This window comes from Dipodomys ordii, unplaced genomic scaffold (genome assembly GCF_000151885.1).
Source record: "Dipodomys ordii isolate 6190 unplaced genomic scaffold, Dord_2.0 Scaffold55, whole genome shotgun sequence".
NCBI classification, from domain to species: Eukaryota; Metazoa; Chordata; class Mammalia; order Rodentia; family Heteromyidae; genus Dipodomys; species Dipodomys ordii.
The window spans coordinates 456,967-475,278 of NW_012267271.1; the positions used below are offsets into that span (position 1 = coordinate 456,967).

The window sequence follows — 18,312 nt, forward strand, 5'->3', positions numbered from 1 at the left end:
TTTTTTTTTAAATTATCTTTTAGGGGGCTGGGAAGGTGGCTCAGTGGTAGAGTACTTGCCTTGCATGCCAGAGGCCCTGGGTTCAATTCCTCAGCACCACATAAGCAAAAAGAAAAAAGCCGGAAGTGGCGCTGTGGCTCAAGTGGTAGAGCGCTAGCCTTGAGCTGAGGAGCTGAGGGACAGCGCCCAGGCCCAGAGTTCAGGCCCCACAACCGGACCCAAAAAAAAAAATAAATAAATTATCTTTAAGTAGTTGTTCAAAGAGGTTCCCATTCTACAAAACATTGCTGCCCTAGTTTTTTATCTGACTTTTCTCTTCTGCTCCCAGATTCTGCCTACAGAATTGCAAAGTGATTGTATCAGTTTTCACAATTGCAAAGTGATTGTATCAGTTTTCACACCCTTCGGGCTAGGAAGGTGGCTCAGTGGTAGAGCTCTTGGCTTGCATGCATGAGGCCCTGGGTTCGATTCCCCAGCACCACATAAGCAAAAAGAAAAAAGCCGGAAGTGGCACTGTGGCTCAAGTGGTAGAGCGCTAGCCTTGAGCTGAGGAGCTGAGGGACAGCGCCCAGGCCCAGAGTTCAGGCCCCTCAACCGGACCCCAAAAAAAAAACAAAAACAGTTTTCACACCCTTTACCAATAAAAGTTACAGTTGTGTCATTAAATCACCAATATTTGGTTTCTTTTCATTTTAGCTGGCCTAATATATGTCATTTTATCATTTCTGAGGTGTAGGTCCTATTTGTTTCATTGCTTATAGCACAAGAGATAAGATAGCACTAAAAATAGTTTCATTTGAATATTTAGTATACTGCACATGTAGAATTACAGATTTTTGCAGTATGCACCAGCATTTTTAACATATGTTAAGGATCTGATGTTCAAAAGAATATACATTTCAACTTATTGCAGACTATTTCTGACAGTTTCTAAGGGAAAAATGTATATAAAATCAATTACCAGTAGCATGCAAATGTATTTAAAATCATAACAGAAATCTCCCTAATCATGTTGCCACTGAAAATTGCTTTGTTTTATTCTTAGATCACAAATTGGCAAACTGCTGCCATGGGGCCAATCCCACATGCCTCCTGTTTCTGTAAATGTTAATCAGAAAACTCCAGTGTCCATTTCTTTACATGTTTTCTGTGGCTACACTTACAAAGTGAGAGTTGAATAACTATACTGAATGGCCTTCAAATTTGAGATTTTTTTGCTGTCTGACCCTTTACAGAAAATATTTGGAAGATACCAATACTTTGTAATTCTATGCCATTTTATTTTCTTGTGGAGATTAAAGATGTTTTCGTTGTGAGAAATAAAACAGCCAAAATAAAATCAGCTAATCCAAAAACACTGCTGTCATAAAATCGAACTTTTAGAATAGATCATCGGACAGTTTTGCAATTTTGCCTTGTTCTCTGAAGGTTTCCATGTCTGTACTATTGCTGTAAGAGCTTGTTGTCTGTTAAATCATTTTACTAACTACAGCCTCTTGAGATTGACTACTGTTGACTTGATTCATTTGATCATGAGTATTGTTACCTACTATGTGTTACACAAGCAAGATCTCTCTGTATATCAGCTACAGCTATGTTTAACACCTTCAAAATAAAAGGAACATGTACTGTTTTATAAAGCTTAGTTTCACATGTATTTGGTTTGGATGTTTTACAAAGACGCTTTGCTGCATTCTTTTAGGAAGAGCGTACCATAATGTGACTGAGATTTGTTTTCAGAACCTTTTCCAATTGAACAATGTCATTCTAATAGGAACTTAACTAAATTTGTCATTGTTAGAATTTGTGGATCATTTTTATATGACCCGGCCTCTGTGAGTCAACTGTTTTTATTCCAAATTCCTCAGCACATTTCCTAAGACCAAATATTTTAAACAAGTGGTTCACACAGAACTCCTCAAGTTCTCGTTATTCCTGAGGGCTTCTAAATTTCAGCATGTGAATTTTCAAATTAACCTTCTCAAGGACATTGTCTCCTTCCCTCATCTGCCGAGTAGTTTGCTAGCTCCCACGATCAACAGATAAGGGATGAACTGATGAAACTGGCCAGTTATAAAATGTTTTCAGAGGTTCCCTCCACCACTACCTTTTTTTCTTTTTTCCTTTTCAGAATGAGAAAGATTGAACTCAGGGTCTTCCACTGGCCACACAAGCGCTTTTCCACTGAAGTAGATCCCCCCCCCCCTTATCGTCCCTTTTTTTTTTTTTTGTCGGTTGTGGGACTTGAACTCTGGGCCTGGGCGCTGTCCCTCTTCTCTTCAGCTCAAGGCGAGCGCTCTACCACTTGAGCTACAGCGCCACTTCCAGTTTTCTGGTGGTTTATTGGAGATAGGAGTCTCACAGTCTCTCCTGCCTGGGCTGGCTTTGAACCTCGATCCTCAGATCTCAGCCTCCTGAGTAGCTAGGATTACAGGCGTGAGCCACCAGCGCCCAGCTATCGTCCCATTTTTATCTGGATTTCCAAATCATATTTCTCTATACAGAGTTTTCAGATTTTGTTTTACATCAAGTGATATAACTGGCATAAAGTGTCTTGAAGCTGTTTGTATTCCTCTCCATTCTCAATCTAATTTTCTAGGCTTCATGCTTGTTTTAAGCCATAGTCTGTCATTCTTAAATGTTTCAGGGCTTCCGTTGTGATCATACAGACTACAATAATTTTCCTAAAGTCAGCTGCTACTTAAAAAAGACTTCTCTGTAAAAATGGAAATGTGGGCTGGGCACCAATGGCTCACACCTGTAATCCTAGCTATTCAGGAGGCTGAGATCTGAGGATTGCAGTTCAAAGCCAACCCAGTAGGAAAGTCTGAGACACTTATTTCCAGTTAACCACCAGAAACCTAGAAGTGGCCTTGAACTGAGTGTAAAGCCCCATGACCTATCAAAAAAAAAAAGGAACATGGTTCAATTGTAGATATAATTCAGGATTACAGTTAATAGACTCTAGTTAAGGCAAAGTGCTTGCCTTACCATGCCTGAAATCCTGATTGACAAGCACCATAAATAAATAAATAGGCTTTTTGACAACATTTCTCATGATGGTATTCTGAATATAGGTCAGTGATATATGTTTATCATTTTTGGAAAGTTTTAATGAAAAAAATTAAGCACTATTTTAGTGCTTGTTACTTAATGCTACTTTGACGTTGTCTTCCTAAAACACATTTAAATTAAAATGCTGAGTTATCAAATCCTCATTTGGTTGAGTTATTGCTTCAGGTTGTATTCCTTCTTAGCAGATACTTTGACTGGATTTTTCCACTGTGATTTTAAATTGCACTTTTCTAATAACTACCTTTTCATTTACTTATTTGCATCTATATATTATCTTTTGTGAAATGTCCAAGTCTTGTCCACTTCATTAAGTCATCTTTTAAGTTTTTAAGATATAGCTGATAATAATCCCTTTTCAAGAGTAAGTACAGCTTGCCTATTTCTTAGTTGAGTGTGTGTGTGTGTGTGTGTGTGTGTGTGCGCGCGCGTGCACACGTGCGTGTGTGCACGCGCATGCTGGTACATGAGCAAGTACTGATCCTGGAGCTTGAATTCAGGGCCTGGGCACTCTGCCTGAGCTTTTTAGTCAAGGCTGGTACTCTTCTTCTTGAACCACAGTTCTACTTGTGGCTTTTTTTTGGGGGGGGGGCCTGAACTCTGGGCCTGGGTGCTGTCCCTCAGCTCTTCAGCTCAAGACTAGCACTCTACCACTTGAGCCGCAGCTCCACTTCCAGCTTTTTTTCTTTTTGCTTATGTGGTGCTGGGGAATCGAACCCAGGGCCTCAGGCATACAAGGCAAGCGCTCTACCACTGAGCCACCTTCCCAGCCCTACTTCTGGCTTTTGATGGTTAATTGGAGATGAGAATCTTATAGACTTTTGCCTGTGCTGGCTTTGAACCTTATCCTCAGATCTCTGCCTCCTGAGTAGCTAGGATTATAGGCTTGAGCTTCCAGCACCTAATTGAGCTACAATTCTTTAACATGTGAACAAATAATTTAAGCATGGGGAAGAAATAGGAGTCATGGGTACTTGATAGATTTCATTTATGACTGCTGACATTATTGACATATGCCCAATTTTAGTTAACCATTATGAGAGAGGAAGCATTTTTCTTCATTGTCAAAACGCAAACGATATTTTCTCTGTTTGAATCCCTTGACATTTAGTGGTCTTTTGTATTAAATTGTTTACTCTGTGCATTCTTATGCCATTTGGCCCTAAGAAACCTACATTTAAGGAACTTCTCTTTTCCAGTTGAGAACTGGCATGTGGGCTTTATGCCAAGGATCAATTAATTGACTTTTTCTATGGAAAATGGATTTTTGTTTTTTGTTGTACATGTTCCCTGTTAACAGTGAAAAGGAAATAATCTTGTACTTCTTTTCAGTATATAAGGAGTATAATGTGAAGCCTATAGAATGAAGAAGGCTGTTTTATTCCATCTACTTCCTTTACATGTGCATTTTAAACTCTCTTTTCAGTAGCATATATTAATTGTGCAAAATAATGAATTTAAATAGGACACTTTTGTATGCATATATATTGTACTCTGATTTTTTGTGTGTGGGGGAGGGGGACGGTCATGCAGCTTGAACTCAGGGCCTAAATGCTGTCCCTAGGTTCTTTTGCTCCACGGCTAGCACTCTACCACTTTGAGCCACAGCACCTCTTCTGGTTTTCTGGTGGTTAATTGGGGATAAGAGTCATGGACTTTCCTGTCCAGGCTGGCTTTGAACTGCATTCCTCAGATCTCAGCCTCCTGAGTAGCTAGGATTATAGGTATGAGCCATTGAGCCTGGCTTACTTACTGGCTTACCCTCTTTTGTGCCCCGTACCTCTTTTCAAGTAGTCCTCGTTCTCTTCCTTTTTTTAATCTAAGTTAAGCATTGGAGAGAAAACATGCGGTAGTTATCAGAGTCTGGCTAATTTTGCTTGTGATCCCTTACAAGAGAGTTACTGTGGGCATACTTGTGTTTATGCATATCCTGACAACATTTGAATGGACATGTGAGGAGACCTTGCGTAAAACCTCAACAAGCATTTACATGATCAGCTTTTCTGTTTCCGCAGGAGTCCCCCCAGGACAGTGCTATCACTCGAGATATTAACCGGACATTCCCAGCTCATGATTACTTCAAGGACACAGGAGGAGATGGCCAAGATTCCTTATATAAAATATGCAAGGTATTTCATATAAAAAGGCCAGTTTTGACTGAAATTATATAAAAGATAACTACAGAAGAGTAATTTGTATTCGATGCTCCAAGATGAGGGGATAAAAGAGGGAGAATACTTTATAAAATCAAATGTAGCAATACAATTTTAGACTCTTGAAAGAAAAGAAAATAATTAGAAATAAAATGATATCTTTTTTTGGTGTCCCCTATCCCGTTTCAATCAGGATTTTCAAACAACAGTCTCCTGACTTCACATTTATACTTTCAAAAATTGAGTTAACAGTCTCAGAGCCCTGTAACATTGCAAACTCCTTTTCGGTATTCACATTGTAAATACTAAACTTGGCACTTTGGGCATGGCCCGACAGTGGGATGTGTCAGTGGGGGTGTGTAGCATTGCAGCATAGTAAGTGATGTTAAGTACTGATTTCTGTCCAAATAAAATAGGTACCTGAACACTCAAGGAAATGACAGCCCTTTCAGTCTAAATAATCCATTTTAAAATTTTTGCTTCATTGGCACTATAAGAAATTGGAATCTGAAGTTTTCAAGTTTGCCCTGCATATTTTTAAGAAGTTGTTTAAATTTTTATCATCAAAAAGGCAAAAGTAACAACTAGTTTTAAGACAGACTGGAAATTAAGGCTAAATTAAAAGATTAAATGGTTAAATTAGATGATCTGAACTATAAAGGCAGTTAGAGATTAAAGAAATCATTCTTGGGTTTAATGTTAAGTTTTCCATAAGACACACAATGCTATAATTTTGCCATGATCTTCTCGGATCATCCTTATTTAGCCACTTCTCCATCATATTACCACCACTTAAGCAGTCATTGTGGCCATCATCTACTGCAGACTACCCAAAAGGGAACTGCATTCCTACATACCCGTGCTAGTCTCTCAGTGATCTTCTTGCCACTCCTGTCAGACTTTCCCTGCTCCTGGTTATACCTTCATCTCTCTCAACTCTAGCAACAGCTCTGCTGTTTTCTCTCCCATTCCCTGCTCCTACAACAGAGGTCTTCCCCTAGTTGTTCACTTGGTAGTTCCTCTAGCTCAGTCACCTAGAGGTCCCTCCCACTACTGTGCAGGTTTTCCCAAGTCTGCATTAGCTCAGAGCCTAAATTCCAGGCTGCCACATCGTTTCCATGTCAGAGGCTGTCAGGTAAATGGAACAAAATAAGTCTTAAAGTAGAATCCATTTAAAACACGTTTTATTATGGAACAGTTCAAACACACTGATTCAATATTTGCCAACATATTGCCACAGTTGCTTCATCTACCTGCCTCTTTTTTTTTTCTAAAGTACTACAAAGCAGATCTCAGGCATCATAATCCTAAATTTTTCCCTGTACATATTTGAAAAATAAGATTATTATCTATCTATGCCATTTAGTAACCAGCTCTATATTCATATATACCTGAGTTCTCTTTTATAGTTGGTTGCAATCAGGATCCAGCAAAATCTGTTTTATATTTGATTGCCATATCTCTTTTTATTAAATGTGTTCCCCCCTTCCCTGTGCCATCATCTTGCTGGAGATCTACTTATTTCTGTTTCAGTTCTTTTGTTGAGATTGTTAGGTGCAGTTGATGTCCTTTACAACTGTACATTTATTGTCTAGTGTCCTTGCTCAGGCCTTGTTGAATGTTACTTTTCCAAAAACTACCTTGAGTTTGCCTCCTTGACTTTGGGTTCTAACCTAGATTTGATTTGCTACACTGTTGTCCCAGAATTGGATCATTTCTGTAGCCGCCACAGAACCTTCAGTGTTTAGCCCAATAAAATGAAGTAAGAGCTCCTCGGTTCATTTTCTGGTCCTAGATTCCTTAATTATTGTGGACAATATTTTATAATATAATTTCCTGCCTTATTCTTTGCTGCTGCTTCTCTCCATGAACTTCTCACTGCACTCCGCTTATTGATTTGTCGCTATCTTCCACTGTCTTGGGAAGTTTCCCAAGACAGAAGTCATTTTATATGTGCTTACATCTGCAGCATTTTTTGGCACATTACTTGACATATAGCAGGTTTAGTAAGTGTTGAATTAGTGAAATGTCTTGTCTTTCATATGCTGCTTCATAGACCCATGAACCTTATCTTTCAAATGTCTCCCAGATGCATCATACTTTCACGCCTCCATGCACTCCTCCAGGCTCTTCAGTCAACCTGGAAAATATTCCCTCTGTTCTTTTCATGTGGAGATTCCATACATTTTCATCCTGTTAAGCTCTGTGCTAAGCACTTGAGGTGATAGGACTGAATGAGGATAAGAAGTCAAGTTCATAATGCTAATTGCATGAAACTAAGGCCAATTAACTCAGACATATTTTTGTAAATAATAAATCACAGATTGAGACCTACAAAAATATTACTAAAGAGCTATATTGGCGGGGTGTCAGTGGCTCACGCCTGTCATCCTAGCTACTCAGGAAGCTGAGATCTGAGGATCGCGGTTCAAAGCCAGCTTGGGCAGGAAAGTCCATGAGACTCTCATTTCCAATTAACCACCAGAAAACCAGAAGAGGTGGTGTAGCTCAACTGGTAGCTGAAGAGCTGAGGGACAGCACCAGAGTTCAAGTCCCAAGACCAACAACAATAACCAAAAAAAAAGAGGAAGAAGCGCTGTATTGGCATATGTTACTATCTGAGGCTGAGTACTATTCCTGAATTTTTTTGCTCAAGGCTAGCACTCTACCAGTTGAGCCACAGCACCACTTCTGGTTTTCTGGTGGTTTATTGGAAATAAGAGTCTCGTGAACTTTACTGCAGGGGCTGACTTCAAACCACAGTCCTCCAGTATCAGCCTCCTAAGTGGCTAGGACTACAAGTGTGAGTCACTAGTGCTTAGCACTATTCATTTTTAATACAATCTTAGCAATATTGGCACTAACATTTGTTCTTACTACTTTGAGAGGTAGAAGGTGTTGCCTCATTGTATTCCAGTTATATCCTCTCTAAAGCCTTCTCTGCACAAGTTGTCTGTAGGAAAGTACACGTGTGTCTCGTGTATACCTCCCCCTCTCATCAGAGAAGTGTAAAAAGATGGGAAAAGTCTAATGGAATTACATCAAATGAAAATATGATATAAATGGGCTTTTGTTTTACTTCTCGGCAGTACTGAGGTCTGAACTCAGGGCCTCATACTTGCTAGGCAGACTTTCTATCATGGAGTCAGGTCTTCACCTTCCCTCCACAATCTTTTGTGCCAGTATTGAAGCTTGAACCCAGGGCCTTGAGCTCTAAATAAGGCTGGCACTCCATCCATTGAGCTACATCTCTTCTTCCAAGTTTTCACTGGTTAATTGCAATAAGAATCTCTCAGATTTGTCTCTCAGATTTGTCTGGCTTCAAAAACTGCAATCCTGAGTAGCTAGGAGTATAGGTGTGAGTAACTGACACTCTGCTGGGTTTTTTCCATTTGGTTTTATGTTTTGAGATAGGGTCTTACTTCCTGCTTAGACTGTCATTCACCTACTTTTCAGTATAAAGTCGCCATAATTGAATGGCAGGTGCACACTACCATGTCCAGCTGTTGGTCAAGAAAGAACCTTGCAGACTTTTTTGATCATTCTGGCTTCAAACCACAGTTCTCCTGGTCTGTCTCTCAAATAGCTGGATTATAATAAGTGTGAGGCACCAATGTCCAGTGATTATATCTGTTTTTAAAAGGTAGATTTTGACTAAAAGATAGTGAGAAACCCATTGATATATTAATGTAGTTGTCATCTGATAAGCAGCAGTTTCATAAAAGATACATTCTTAACATACTCAATAATTCTTAAGATTGTTTTCTTGGGACACAGGAACTTTAACACACAAAGACGTAAGTGGAGAATAAAGAAAGTTTCACCAGAAGTAAGTTGTCAAAAGGGAATAATGTCCTGAAACTGGAGGGTTTCCCTTTTCTACCAGTTTACGTAAGAATGACCAATACCCATCATTACAACAGACCTCTGAAAAATAGCTAAAAGCCCCAGGAATGTTAGATGCCAGGATTGTTTTCAGTCTTCACAGGAGATGGGTATTACTCACCTTCAGCCAAGAAAAATAAAAATAAGAATTCCAGAGAAATTCAGAGTAATCACTCTTATCAGCAAAGTTATTACTGGCAATAAAGGATTGTATTTTGGTATATTTGCCAAAATGCTTTTTTTCTCAGAAGGAAAAATGAATAATGTTGAGAGTGTTAATGAACACCTACTATGTGGAAGATGCTAGCCATGTTGCATAGAGCCATCGCCATCGCCTCTGTCCTTAGTCCACTAGAGAAGATGGACACTAGACGTGCAGTGTGGTCAGTGCCATAAGAATCATGAAATAATAAACCCTCAGAGGCACAGATAAGAGAAGGATTAATTCTGGACAATTTGGAACATGTTGAAGGCTTGAAGGAAGAAAACACTTTTTAGTTAGAGAAGAGGGAAAAGGACATCCCAAGGGTACAATATGAGCAGTGACAAGGATCTCCTAAAACGGCTCAGGTAGGTTCTTAGCCTCTTCCAATTCTTAGCCACAGGAAATGGCAAGGTCATGATCTCTTATTTATCATAAATTTAAAAAATGCAAATTGGAGAGAGATTTTAAAGTTATGCATTGGCCATCATAATGCTCAAGTAGGGTTTGGGTACCATCGTTCAGGCTCTTGCGTTCAAGGTCCTCTAGGGCCATCATTGCCCACGAGTGGCTATATTCATCTAAACTTCCTGTTTTTTCTCCCCACCTCCAGGCTTATTCTGTGTACGATGAAGAGATTGGCTATTGCCAGGGCCAGTCATTTCTTGCTGCTGTGCTGCTTCTCCATGTGAGTAACTAGGCATCTGTTACAGCTTACACGTGTCCTGTCTTAGCTCACATAAGCTTTAGTCCGAATTTTAGATTGAATTCGGCCACATTCTCAGATATACCTGGATCCTTTTTCCTTAATTTCGTGTCATCAAAGAAGAAAAGCATGGGTAATAAATGATATTCTTCCTTTTTATTGGGATGATTTGGATAGACTTGAATATTGTCTGGCCCTCGAGAACATTTTCCCGTCCCTGAAGTAGCCACTGTCACTAATATTTGTTTGAGGATTTACATATTGGATAAGTGAAGAGCAACAAAGATAAGTTTCTTTAGTATCATGTTATTTGTGTGTTCATTTGACAAAGATCTTTACCCTCCAGATGTTCAATTGTCTTTTCAATCCTATGAATGAGGACCTCACATTAAGCTGGCTCTCCCATGGTCAGTGCTCGCATCAGTAGGCTGGCTCTCCCATGGTCAGTGCTGTCATCAGTAGGCTGGCTCTCCCATGGTCAGTGCTCGCATCAGTGAGCTGGCTCTCCCATGGTCAGTGCTCGCATCAGTGTGTTCCGCACCGTCATCTCTCTTTTCATCTCCCTCTTTCTTCGTTTCCACGTGTTTTATGTTTTTTTAAAAAAAATATTTTATTAAGGTCTTACACAGAGATTACCATTCTGTTTTATATTTTATTGGGGAAAAAACATTCTTTTTTGAAGGGAAATAGACAAACACCAACACATTTCACTCCTAAGTACCAGGAGAGGGGCATTCTGCCACATAATCGTCACATGATGTCGATCACTGACATTGATCAGCAATGTCTCACACAGTCCACATTCGGTTTTCTCCCATTGACCCAGCAGCTCCTTTATAGCCCCCCTTTTTTTTAACCACTGAAGATTCACACATTACATTTGGTTGTCATTTCTCATTATTCTTTTTTTTTGGTCGGTTGTAAGTCTTGAACTCAGGGCCTGGGCGCTGTCCCTGAGCTTTTTCACTCAAGGCTAGTGCTCTATTTGAGTCTCGGTGCCACTTCCAGTTTTCTGATGATAAATGGGAGATAAAAATCTCATGGATTTTCCTGCCGGGGCTGGCTTCAAACAACAATCCTCAGATCTCAGCCTCCTGAGTAGCTAGGATTACAGGTATAAGACACTGGCACTTGACATTTTCTAGGTTTGATCTGAGCACATATATACTACACATACCGCAGATACAATGCATGTAAAGTGTTTAATATACTGCCTTGCATATAGTAGATGCTTAATAAATGTCAGCTGTTAGTATCATTACCAAAAGAACTAGGTGATGGTCTGCCAGGAAATATTCAGAGTCACAGGGTAAGTGTGGAATATAAAATATTCCAGGAATATCTTTATATTGATAAGCTAGGGTTTTCTGACTTTATTTTTCTGGTGCCAGTACTGGGTTTTTGGTGATTAATTGGAGGTAAGAGTCTCACAGACTTTCCTGCCTGGGCTGGCTTTGAGCCATGATCCCCAGATCTCAACTTCCTGAGTAGTTAGGATTACAGGCGTGAGCCATCAGCACCCGGCAGTCTTTATTCTTTTAATCTAAACTACCTTCTTATCTTTAAAAAAAATGTATTCCAGGACTGTGATAGTTTCAGAAAATTCAAGCAAACTGTCTTGTAAGGTACTCCACATTCTTAAGTTGTATAATCTTACATCTTGAAGGATTCCTCATTCAATTTAAAATTTGTGGACAGCTGATGTCTGCAGAGTTTATGAGGGCTATGTTGAAGGTCACAGGTGAATTGTAGACATGCTAGAGAGTTAATAATTCTACCTAGCTCTAAGCAGATAATTCTGCAAGTCTGTCATTAGGAATTTCAGGGGTGTCATGAAGGTAAAATAAGAGTTTAGGTGTAAGAATAAAACAGGGAGGCTCATTAAAGATTTAAACCTCCTCTGGGGAGTTAACCTTTGCATTGCATCCTGAAAAACAGGCACTGTCATTTTCTTTTGCAAGTTTCAGTACCATTAACTTTTTCCTTTTTTATGTTGCTATGGAAATAATAGTTATTTTTAAAGCAGGAGAGAAAAGAGTGGAACATTGCTGGCAAAAGAGATAGCAAAGTATGTAAGAGCCCTGACGTGGGGAAGCACTTGCGTATAGAAGGAATTAGAGGAAGGCAGCGGACAGTAGCCGCGTGGAGGGGAGAGGGGGCCTGAGACCAGGAGAGAGCCTGCACATTGTTTTCCTCAGCCCTGGGAAGCCAAGACTTGGTGACATATTGTGACAGTCGCCATGTGGGTAAAACAAAAGCCACCTTGTTTCTTCTTGCAAACTCAGCTTGGTGGTATTGTGGTCATGTAAAAGTATGCCAAACTTTGATACTAATAATGAGATCATTTTTTGTTGTGTTTTAGTCAGACATCATAGCTCAGAGTCCTGAGGTTTAGCTTCCTTCACAGACTAAGCCCAAGAACATTGATCCCATGTAATTATTATAACACCTTGAAAATAGCTTTCCCAAATTCTCAGTGTCTTGTTTTGAGCTCTGTGCTGCTAAGTGTTTGTGTGCCGTGGATCAGCCGCCCGGCCTGAGAAATGCCTCGCGGCTCAGGCTCCCTTTTCCTCACAGGAAGAGAGTGAAGTTGCCTTTCATGCCAAACCCCTCGGAAGATTGGTCTTTCTTCTGTCCCAGCCACTCTTACCTTTCCAATAATAATCTGCTGTGCTCTTTTCAGTTACTGCCTGATCTGATTTGCTCTTTAGCTGTTTTATTCTTGGTGATTTCTGTGCTCTGAGCTGCTCCATCATCTTGTTCCATAGAAGCTCGCCCACCTTCTTGACTTTTTTGAAAGTTTGCTGCAGTCACACCAAGCCTTAAATAACATAGCCAATGCTCTTCTTCTGTGTTGAAAACTAGACATCTTGCCAGTTTCTCAAAAAATAGTTTTCTATAAATCTCTGGATGAATCCACATTTTATTGTAAGTGGAAGTGGAGTTTTGTAGCACTTTGACCGTTATTGCAAAAAGTACTATAGCACTGGAAGCATTCTTACAAGCCTTAGAATATGTAATATTCTCCAACAAGCTATGTTTTTGCCAAAGAGGGGGAATAACTATAGTTGTATTAGAATGACTATTAGGAACTGAGGGAGATAACAGATAGAACTGAGGCATTCCAATTTGTGAAAGATGAGACCTATTCTGGGTATCAGCCTGATCTTCTCAAGTCCTGTCTTCCGCACAAAGCTTGTTCCCTGACTTCCTGCAGGAGACACGGGCATCACTGTGATCCTACCGATCCTCTCTGGTTCATCACAGTTAATTTATTCTAGCTGTAGGGAGGCTCTTGGAGGGCAGCAGCAGTGCTGGCAGACAGTAGGCATCGTTACACATTTCTTTGCTGAGCGAATAAATATTACAAAATAGAGCTTTGGGCCTGAGTCTTCATATACCACTTCATCTCCTGGTAAGACAAGTGAAAGATGAATTTAATATGCAGAGTGCTCTGTGATTCACGACCTACCCTTTTCTCTCCCCCCATTGCCTATCTGTTACAGATGCCTGAAGAGCAGGCATTTAGTGTTCTAGTCAAGATCATGTTTGACTATGGTCTCAGGGAACTTTTCAAGCAGAATTTTGAAGATTTACATTGCAAATTTTACCAGTTGGAGCACCTGATGCAGGTAAGGAGAATTCAACCTGAGTTGGACTTTATAAAGATGCAGGACAAGGTGAGCTAGATTAAGGACATGATACCATCTGTGGAAAAGGATGGGTTTTATTTCTGTCATGTCTCACTATGTGATGAGAATGCCAAGATCTAACAGTGCGAACCTTGTGGGTGTGAGTTTGGTTTTCAGTCTTATAAATAACCAAAAGAAGAAATGACTGTAGAGACCTTTTCCATAGCAAAGCCAATGAAGAAATATTCATCAGGCTCTGACTGGTTGGGAATCTCATAACAGAAGTGAAACCCACTTTCCCAGACATTTCATAACTTAGAAATAAAAAGTAGCTTTCCAAATACTTGTCGCTATTGGAGGGCTTCCTCTTCAGACCTACTTCATGGTGTATAAAGGGAGAGTTGAATGCCAGCTTAACACCAGATAAGTATTCTTCTGAGCACTTTGGAGATTTTTAGAAAAACACAAGTATGTGACTTTTTTTTTTTTTTTTTACCAATTGCTGGCAGATTTGTGAGCCCCATGAGACACAGTAGGATAGCTAGCTGCATGTGTGCCCAAATCTAATTAGTTTGCTATTTCAGGAATACATTCCTGACCTGTACAACCACTTCCTGGATATCAGCCTTGAAGCACACATGTATGCCTCCCAGTGGTTTCTTACTCTTTTTACTGCAAAATTCCCTCTCTACATGGTCTTCCATATCATCGACCTGCTCCTATGTGAGGTAAGTATTAACTCTGTCAATGCCCTGTGTGAACTTTGTTAAAACAGTCAGTCTTATGTTAGTTCTGGGAAATCCACACCAAAATGGCCCGTATGCAGGCTAAACTAATGCTTACATTTGTTAAAAAATATAAAATAAAATCACAGTGACCAAATTCAATAGAGGTTTCTTTCTCACGTAGATAGGCAGAGTTGGCAGTAGTCTATCTTTCCAGAGGATGGTCTCGTCCTTAGATAGAGTAGAACTCTAGTCTTTGTATCTGTGTTTAGGCTGGGATGAGTGGGGGTGGGTGGTGTCCAGGGCATCTTCCTCACCTCCCCATTCCTCACTTCGTAGCCCCGTGTGGCCTTAAACTCTCAATCCTACTCTAATATCCTCCCAGGTGCTGCAGTTATAAGCATGTTCCACTATGCCTGGCTTTTTAAAAGAAACCTTGGAAATTATACCCAACATTTTTATGGAGTAACCAAAACTTAGTTAAATGACCACACCAGCCACCAAGGAGTTTTTTCTTGTGTTGTGTTGTTTTAGTCTGGGTAGGAATTTGCTAGACATGAGGGAGTTACTACTAAAGAAAATAAATATATTAGCATAAATAACAGTCCTTGATATATCATAATTTGGGGTTTTGAAGGGTACATACCTGTTTATGAACAAACTATAAAATAATGTTTGTTATAGAAACTTTACAAGATAAAACAGTCCCAGGATCCTGCTTTATAACAGTTTTGTGTGGATTCTTTGAGTCTTTCTTTGCATTCATATATTTATATGTATGATTTCTATGTGGAATATGATGTTTTTCTATTCAGAGTATTATGTGTATAATGCATCTAGATGTATATGTTGAATAATACAAGTATGTCATAGACATAGTTTTTTCATTTTATGTACTTGAACATCTGTAGACACATACATATCTGTACTATACTTTTTGTTGGGATTGTACTACATTCAAAGCATACAAAAATCCATAAGCCTAGCGCCAGTGGCTCATGACTGCAATCCTAGTCACTCAGGAGGCTGAGATCTGAGTATCACAGTTCAAAGGCAACCAGGCAGGAAAGTTCATGGGACTCTTATCTGCAATTAACCACAGAAAAAGCCAAAAGTGGTGCTGTGGCTCAAGTGGTAGAGCACTAGCCTTGAGCAGAAAAGAATTCAAAGACAGGGCCCCCAGCCCAGAGTTGAAGGCCCAGGACTGGAAAAAAAAAAATCCATAAGCAATTTATATTTACCATCCAGCCTAAAATATTGTAAGATACTTTATAGGAAATAAAAGTTAACAATATACTATTATTCTAACCTGCCTCCAAGTCCAGCTTTATTTGGATATGACATAATTTATATAATAACAAATCTGGTATCAAGCCTGTAAATTTTGTTGTCACAAATGTGAACAACCATCTGTTAGGTAATCACTGAGGTCCAGGTGGTATACTAAAGGATTTGCATAAACTTTATAACTAATTATCTCAGAAAACCCTCAGGGGGAACTAGTTACAGAAACAGAGCTCTAGAAACTTGCAATTACTTTGATGGGGGTGTTAGTGCCTCCCCTCCCTGTGTGTGTTCCTTGCCTTTATGTTTCCCAGATTAGTCAGATGAAGGATATCAAATCTGAGGGAGCCCAGAGCAAATTCAGTTTTGGGATATAGGGTTCATGGGTGATCACAGGACAGAGGAAAAGTTCACCACTAGTAATTGCCTGATAGGACATGATTTTATGACTGATTTTTTTTTTTTTTGGTTTGGAATCATGGACTATTTGGAAGAGCATTATTTCTTGTTGAATATGAGAATAGGGCTAGAAAAGTTCTTCTTTTTGAAAAACCTGAGGTTGGATCTTCTTTTAAGTGCTTTTCAGTCATATGCCACAGCCTTTGCTTTTCAAGATAGGTCCGGTACAGTACATTCTTTACTTAAGTTTCATGGTTTCTCTACAATGGTGGAATATTTCAAAGAAAAATGGCAGAACAGTCTACGCAGAACACTGAACAAGTTCTTCTTGTCTTTTCTCCTTCAGGGAATAAGTGGCATTTTTAATGTCGCCCTTGGATTGCTAAAGGTATGTGTCCCTTTGCGAGCTGCATTGTCTGCCCTCCGCAGTAAGCACGGCAGTGTCTCTGTCAAAGTCTCATTCTAAGCTTTTTCTGTGCTCTAACATTTTCCCTAACAGGGAGAATGTGCAAGTAAGTGACTCTTTTAAAACCAGAATCATAAAATGCTTCTTGTGTCTCTTCAGGTCAAACCTGTTTTCTATATGTAATTTCTTACTTTCTTCAAGACTTCCAGGGATGACCTGCTATTGACAGACTTCGAAGGCGCCTTGAAGTTCTTCAGGGTTCAGCTTCCTAAAAGATACCGCTCAGAAGAAAATGCTAAAAAACTAATGGAATTAGCTTGCAACATGAAGGTAATATAATTTTTGCATTAGTAAAGAGTCTTCTCAGTTAATGTCTCACATTTTCCTGGTGAAACTATTACCCTTTATAAGATGTAACATGATAACCTAGGCTGAGAATATCTTATCCCAGTTGCTTACTGCCATGATTTCGATTTCAATAATTTTTTTATATATTTGTGTATTTATAAATACACCATCTTGTGGATGGAACCCAAGTCTAACTCCCAAAGTTATTTATATTTCATATGCACCTGTTAGCCTGGAGGTAATTTTATACAATATTTATTGTGCCTGTGTTTGGCTATGACACATCACATGCAGTAAGGTGTGAGTATCTGTGGGTTCCACCTCTGGAGACTCAACCAACTGTGGATTGAAGATAATAAGAAAACGTGCAGCTGTGCTGAGCTGCACATTTATAGACATTCCTTGTCACTATTTCATAAGTAATGCACTTGAACAGCTATTTACATGGCATTCGAGTGTACTAGATATTATATGTCATCCAAGATTAGGTAAAGTATATGAAAGAATTGTGCAAGTTGTATGCCAACGCTCTACCATTTTATATAAGAGATTTGAGCATTCTCTGATTTTAGTATCTGAGGGGGAGCTTGGTTTTGTTTGGAATTTGGGGTGGATGCAAGTAGAGGGTGCAGAATATATAATTATATTTAGATTTGCATATGGTACTTAAAAGATAGTTATGTTCACTTTCTATGACTCCAGATAGAAAAAGTAGTATCGGTAGGTCAAGACGGTTATGCCAGCCTAAACTTGTATCCTTTTTAAAATGGAGCCAGAACCCTGGCCTCAGGAGTCTGAAGTCCAAGCTGCTCCAGTCTTATTTAAGGTTTCATTTCTTTATCTGTAAATAATACTGTAAAATTCTGCTTAAGTGTCAGACTGAGGTAATTCATGCTACTTTTCTTTTCCTCCTCCTCCTTTTGCTCCTTCTGCTTTTTTTTTTTTGGTCAGTCGTGGGGATTGAACTTAAGGCCTAGGCACTGTCCCTGAGCTCTCTTGCTTTGAGTTGTAGTAGGAAGACCCCTACTCAGGCAGGCAAGCCCACCTAGTCGTCCGGAGTGACAGAGCCCACAGCAACAAAGTTGATATTAAAGAAGCAACTTTATTGAGAAGGTTCCTACACTGACCAGCCAGGGCCGCAGCACAGGCTCGGGAGCTGATACTGCGACCACGAGCGGCCCACATGCTTAGGTTTTTAAAGGCAAAAATCACAAGGTGAAGCCTGGTCATGTAGGCGACCAATGAGATTGTCACACACCCAAAAGATTGCACAGTCATACCAGACCACATGCAGGTGGCCAGTGAGGTTACACTTTGTCACATAATGGCTGTTTAAACCAGCCTATCATTTTGGGTTTAAATGACTCACAAATGCAAGGGTAAAGCGGGCTTAAGGTAAACATACACAAAGGAGTTTAGTGGAGTTTAACATATATGTGTGGAAAGGCGGAGTTTATAGTAAACTCAGGATGAGCCGGATTATTGGCTACCTGTTTAGTT

At 39.7% G+C, this 18,312-nt stretch overlaps 1 protein-coding gene across 5 annotated transcripts in view; it reads left to right on the forward strand.

The window, feature by feature from the left end:
* Nucleotides 1-18,312, forward strand: part of Rabgap1 (RAB GTPase activating protein 1) — a 159,740-nt gene that overhangs the window by 119,413 nt on the left and 22,015 nt on the right. For all 5 annotated transcript variants that reach the window (XM_013021421.1, XM_013021423.1, XM_013021420.1 and 2 more), the window contains 6 exons: nucleotides 5,088-5,201; nucleotides 9,926-10,000; nucleotides 13,525-13,650; nucleotides 14,235-14,378; nucleotides 16,405-16,446; nucleotides 16,666-16,794. In XM_013021421.1, the coding sequence (XP_012876875.1) occupies nucleotides 5,088-5,201; nucleotides 9,926-10,000; nucleotides 13,525-13,650; nucleotides 14,235-14,378; nucleotides 16,405-16,446; nucleotides 16,666-16,794 (630 nt within the window). The remainder of the gene's footprint in view (nucleotides 1-5,087; nucleotides 5,202-9,925; nucleotides 10,001-13,524; nucleotides 13,651-14,234; nucleotides 14,379-16,404; nucleotides 16,447-16,665; nucleotides 16,795-18,312) is intronic.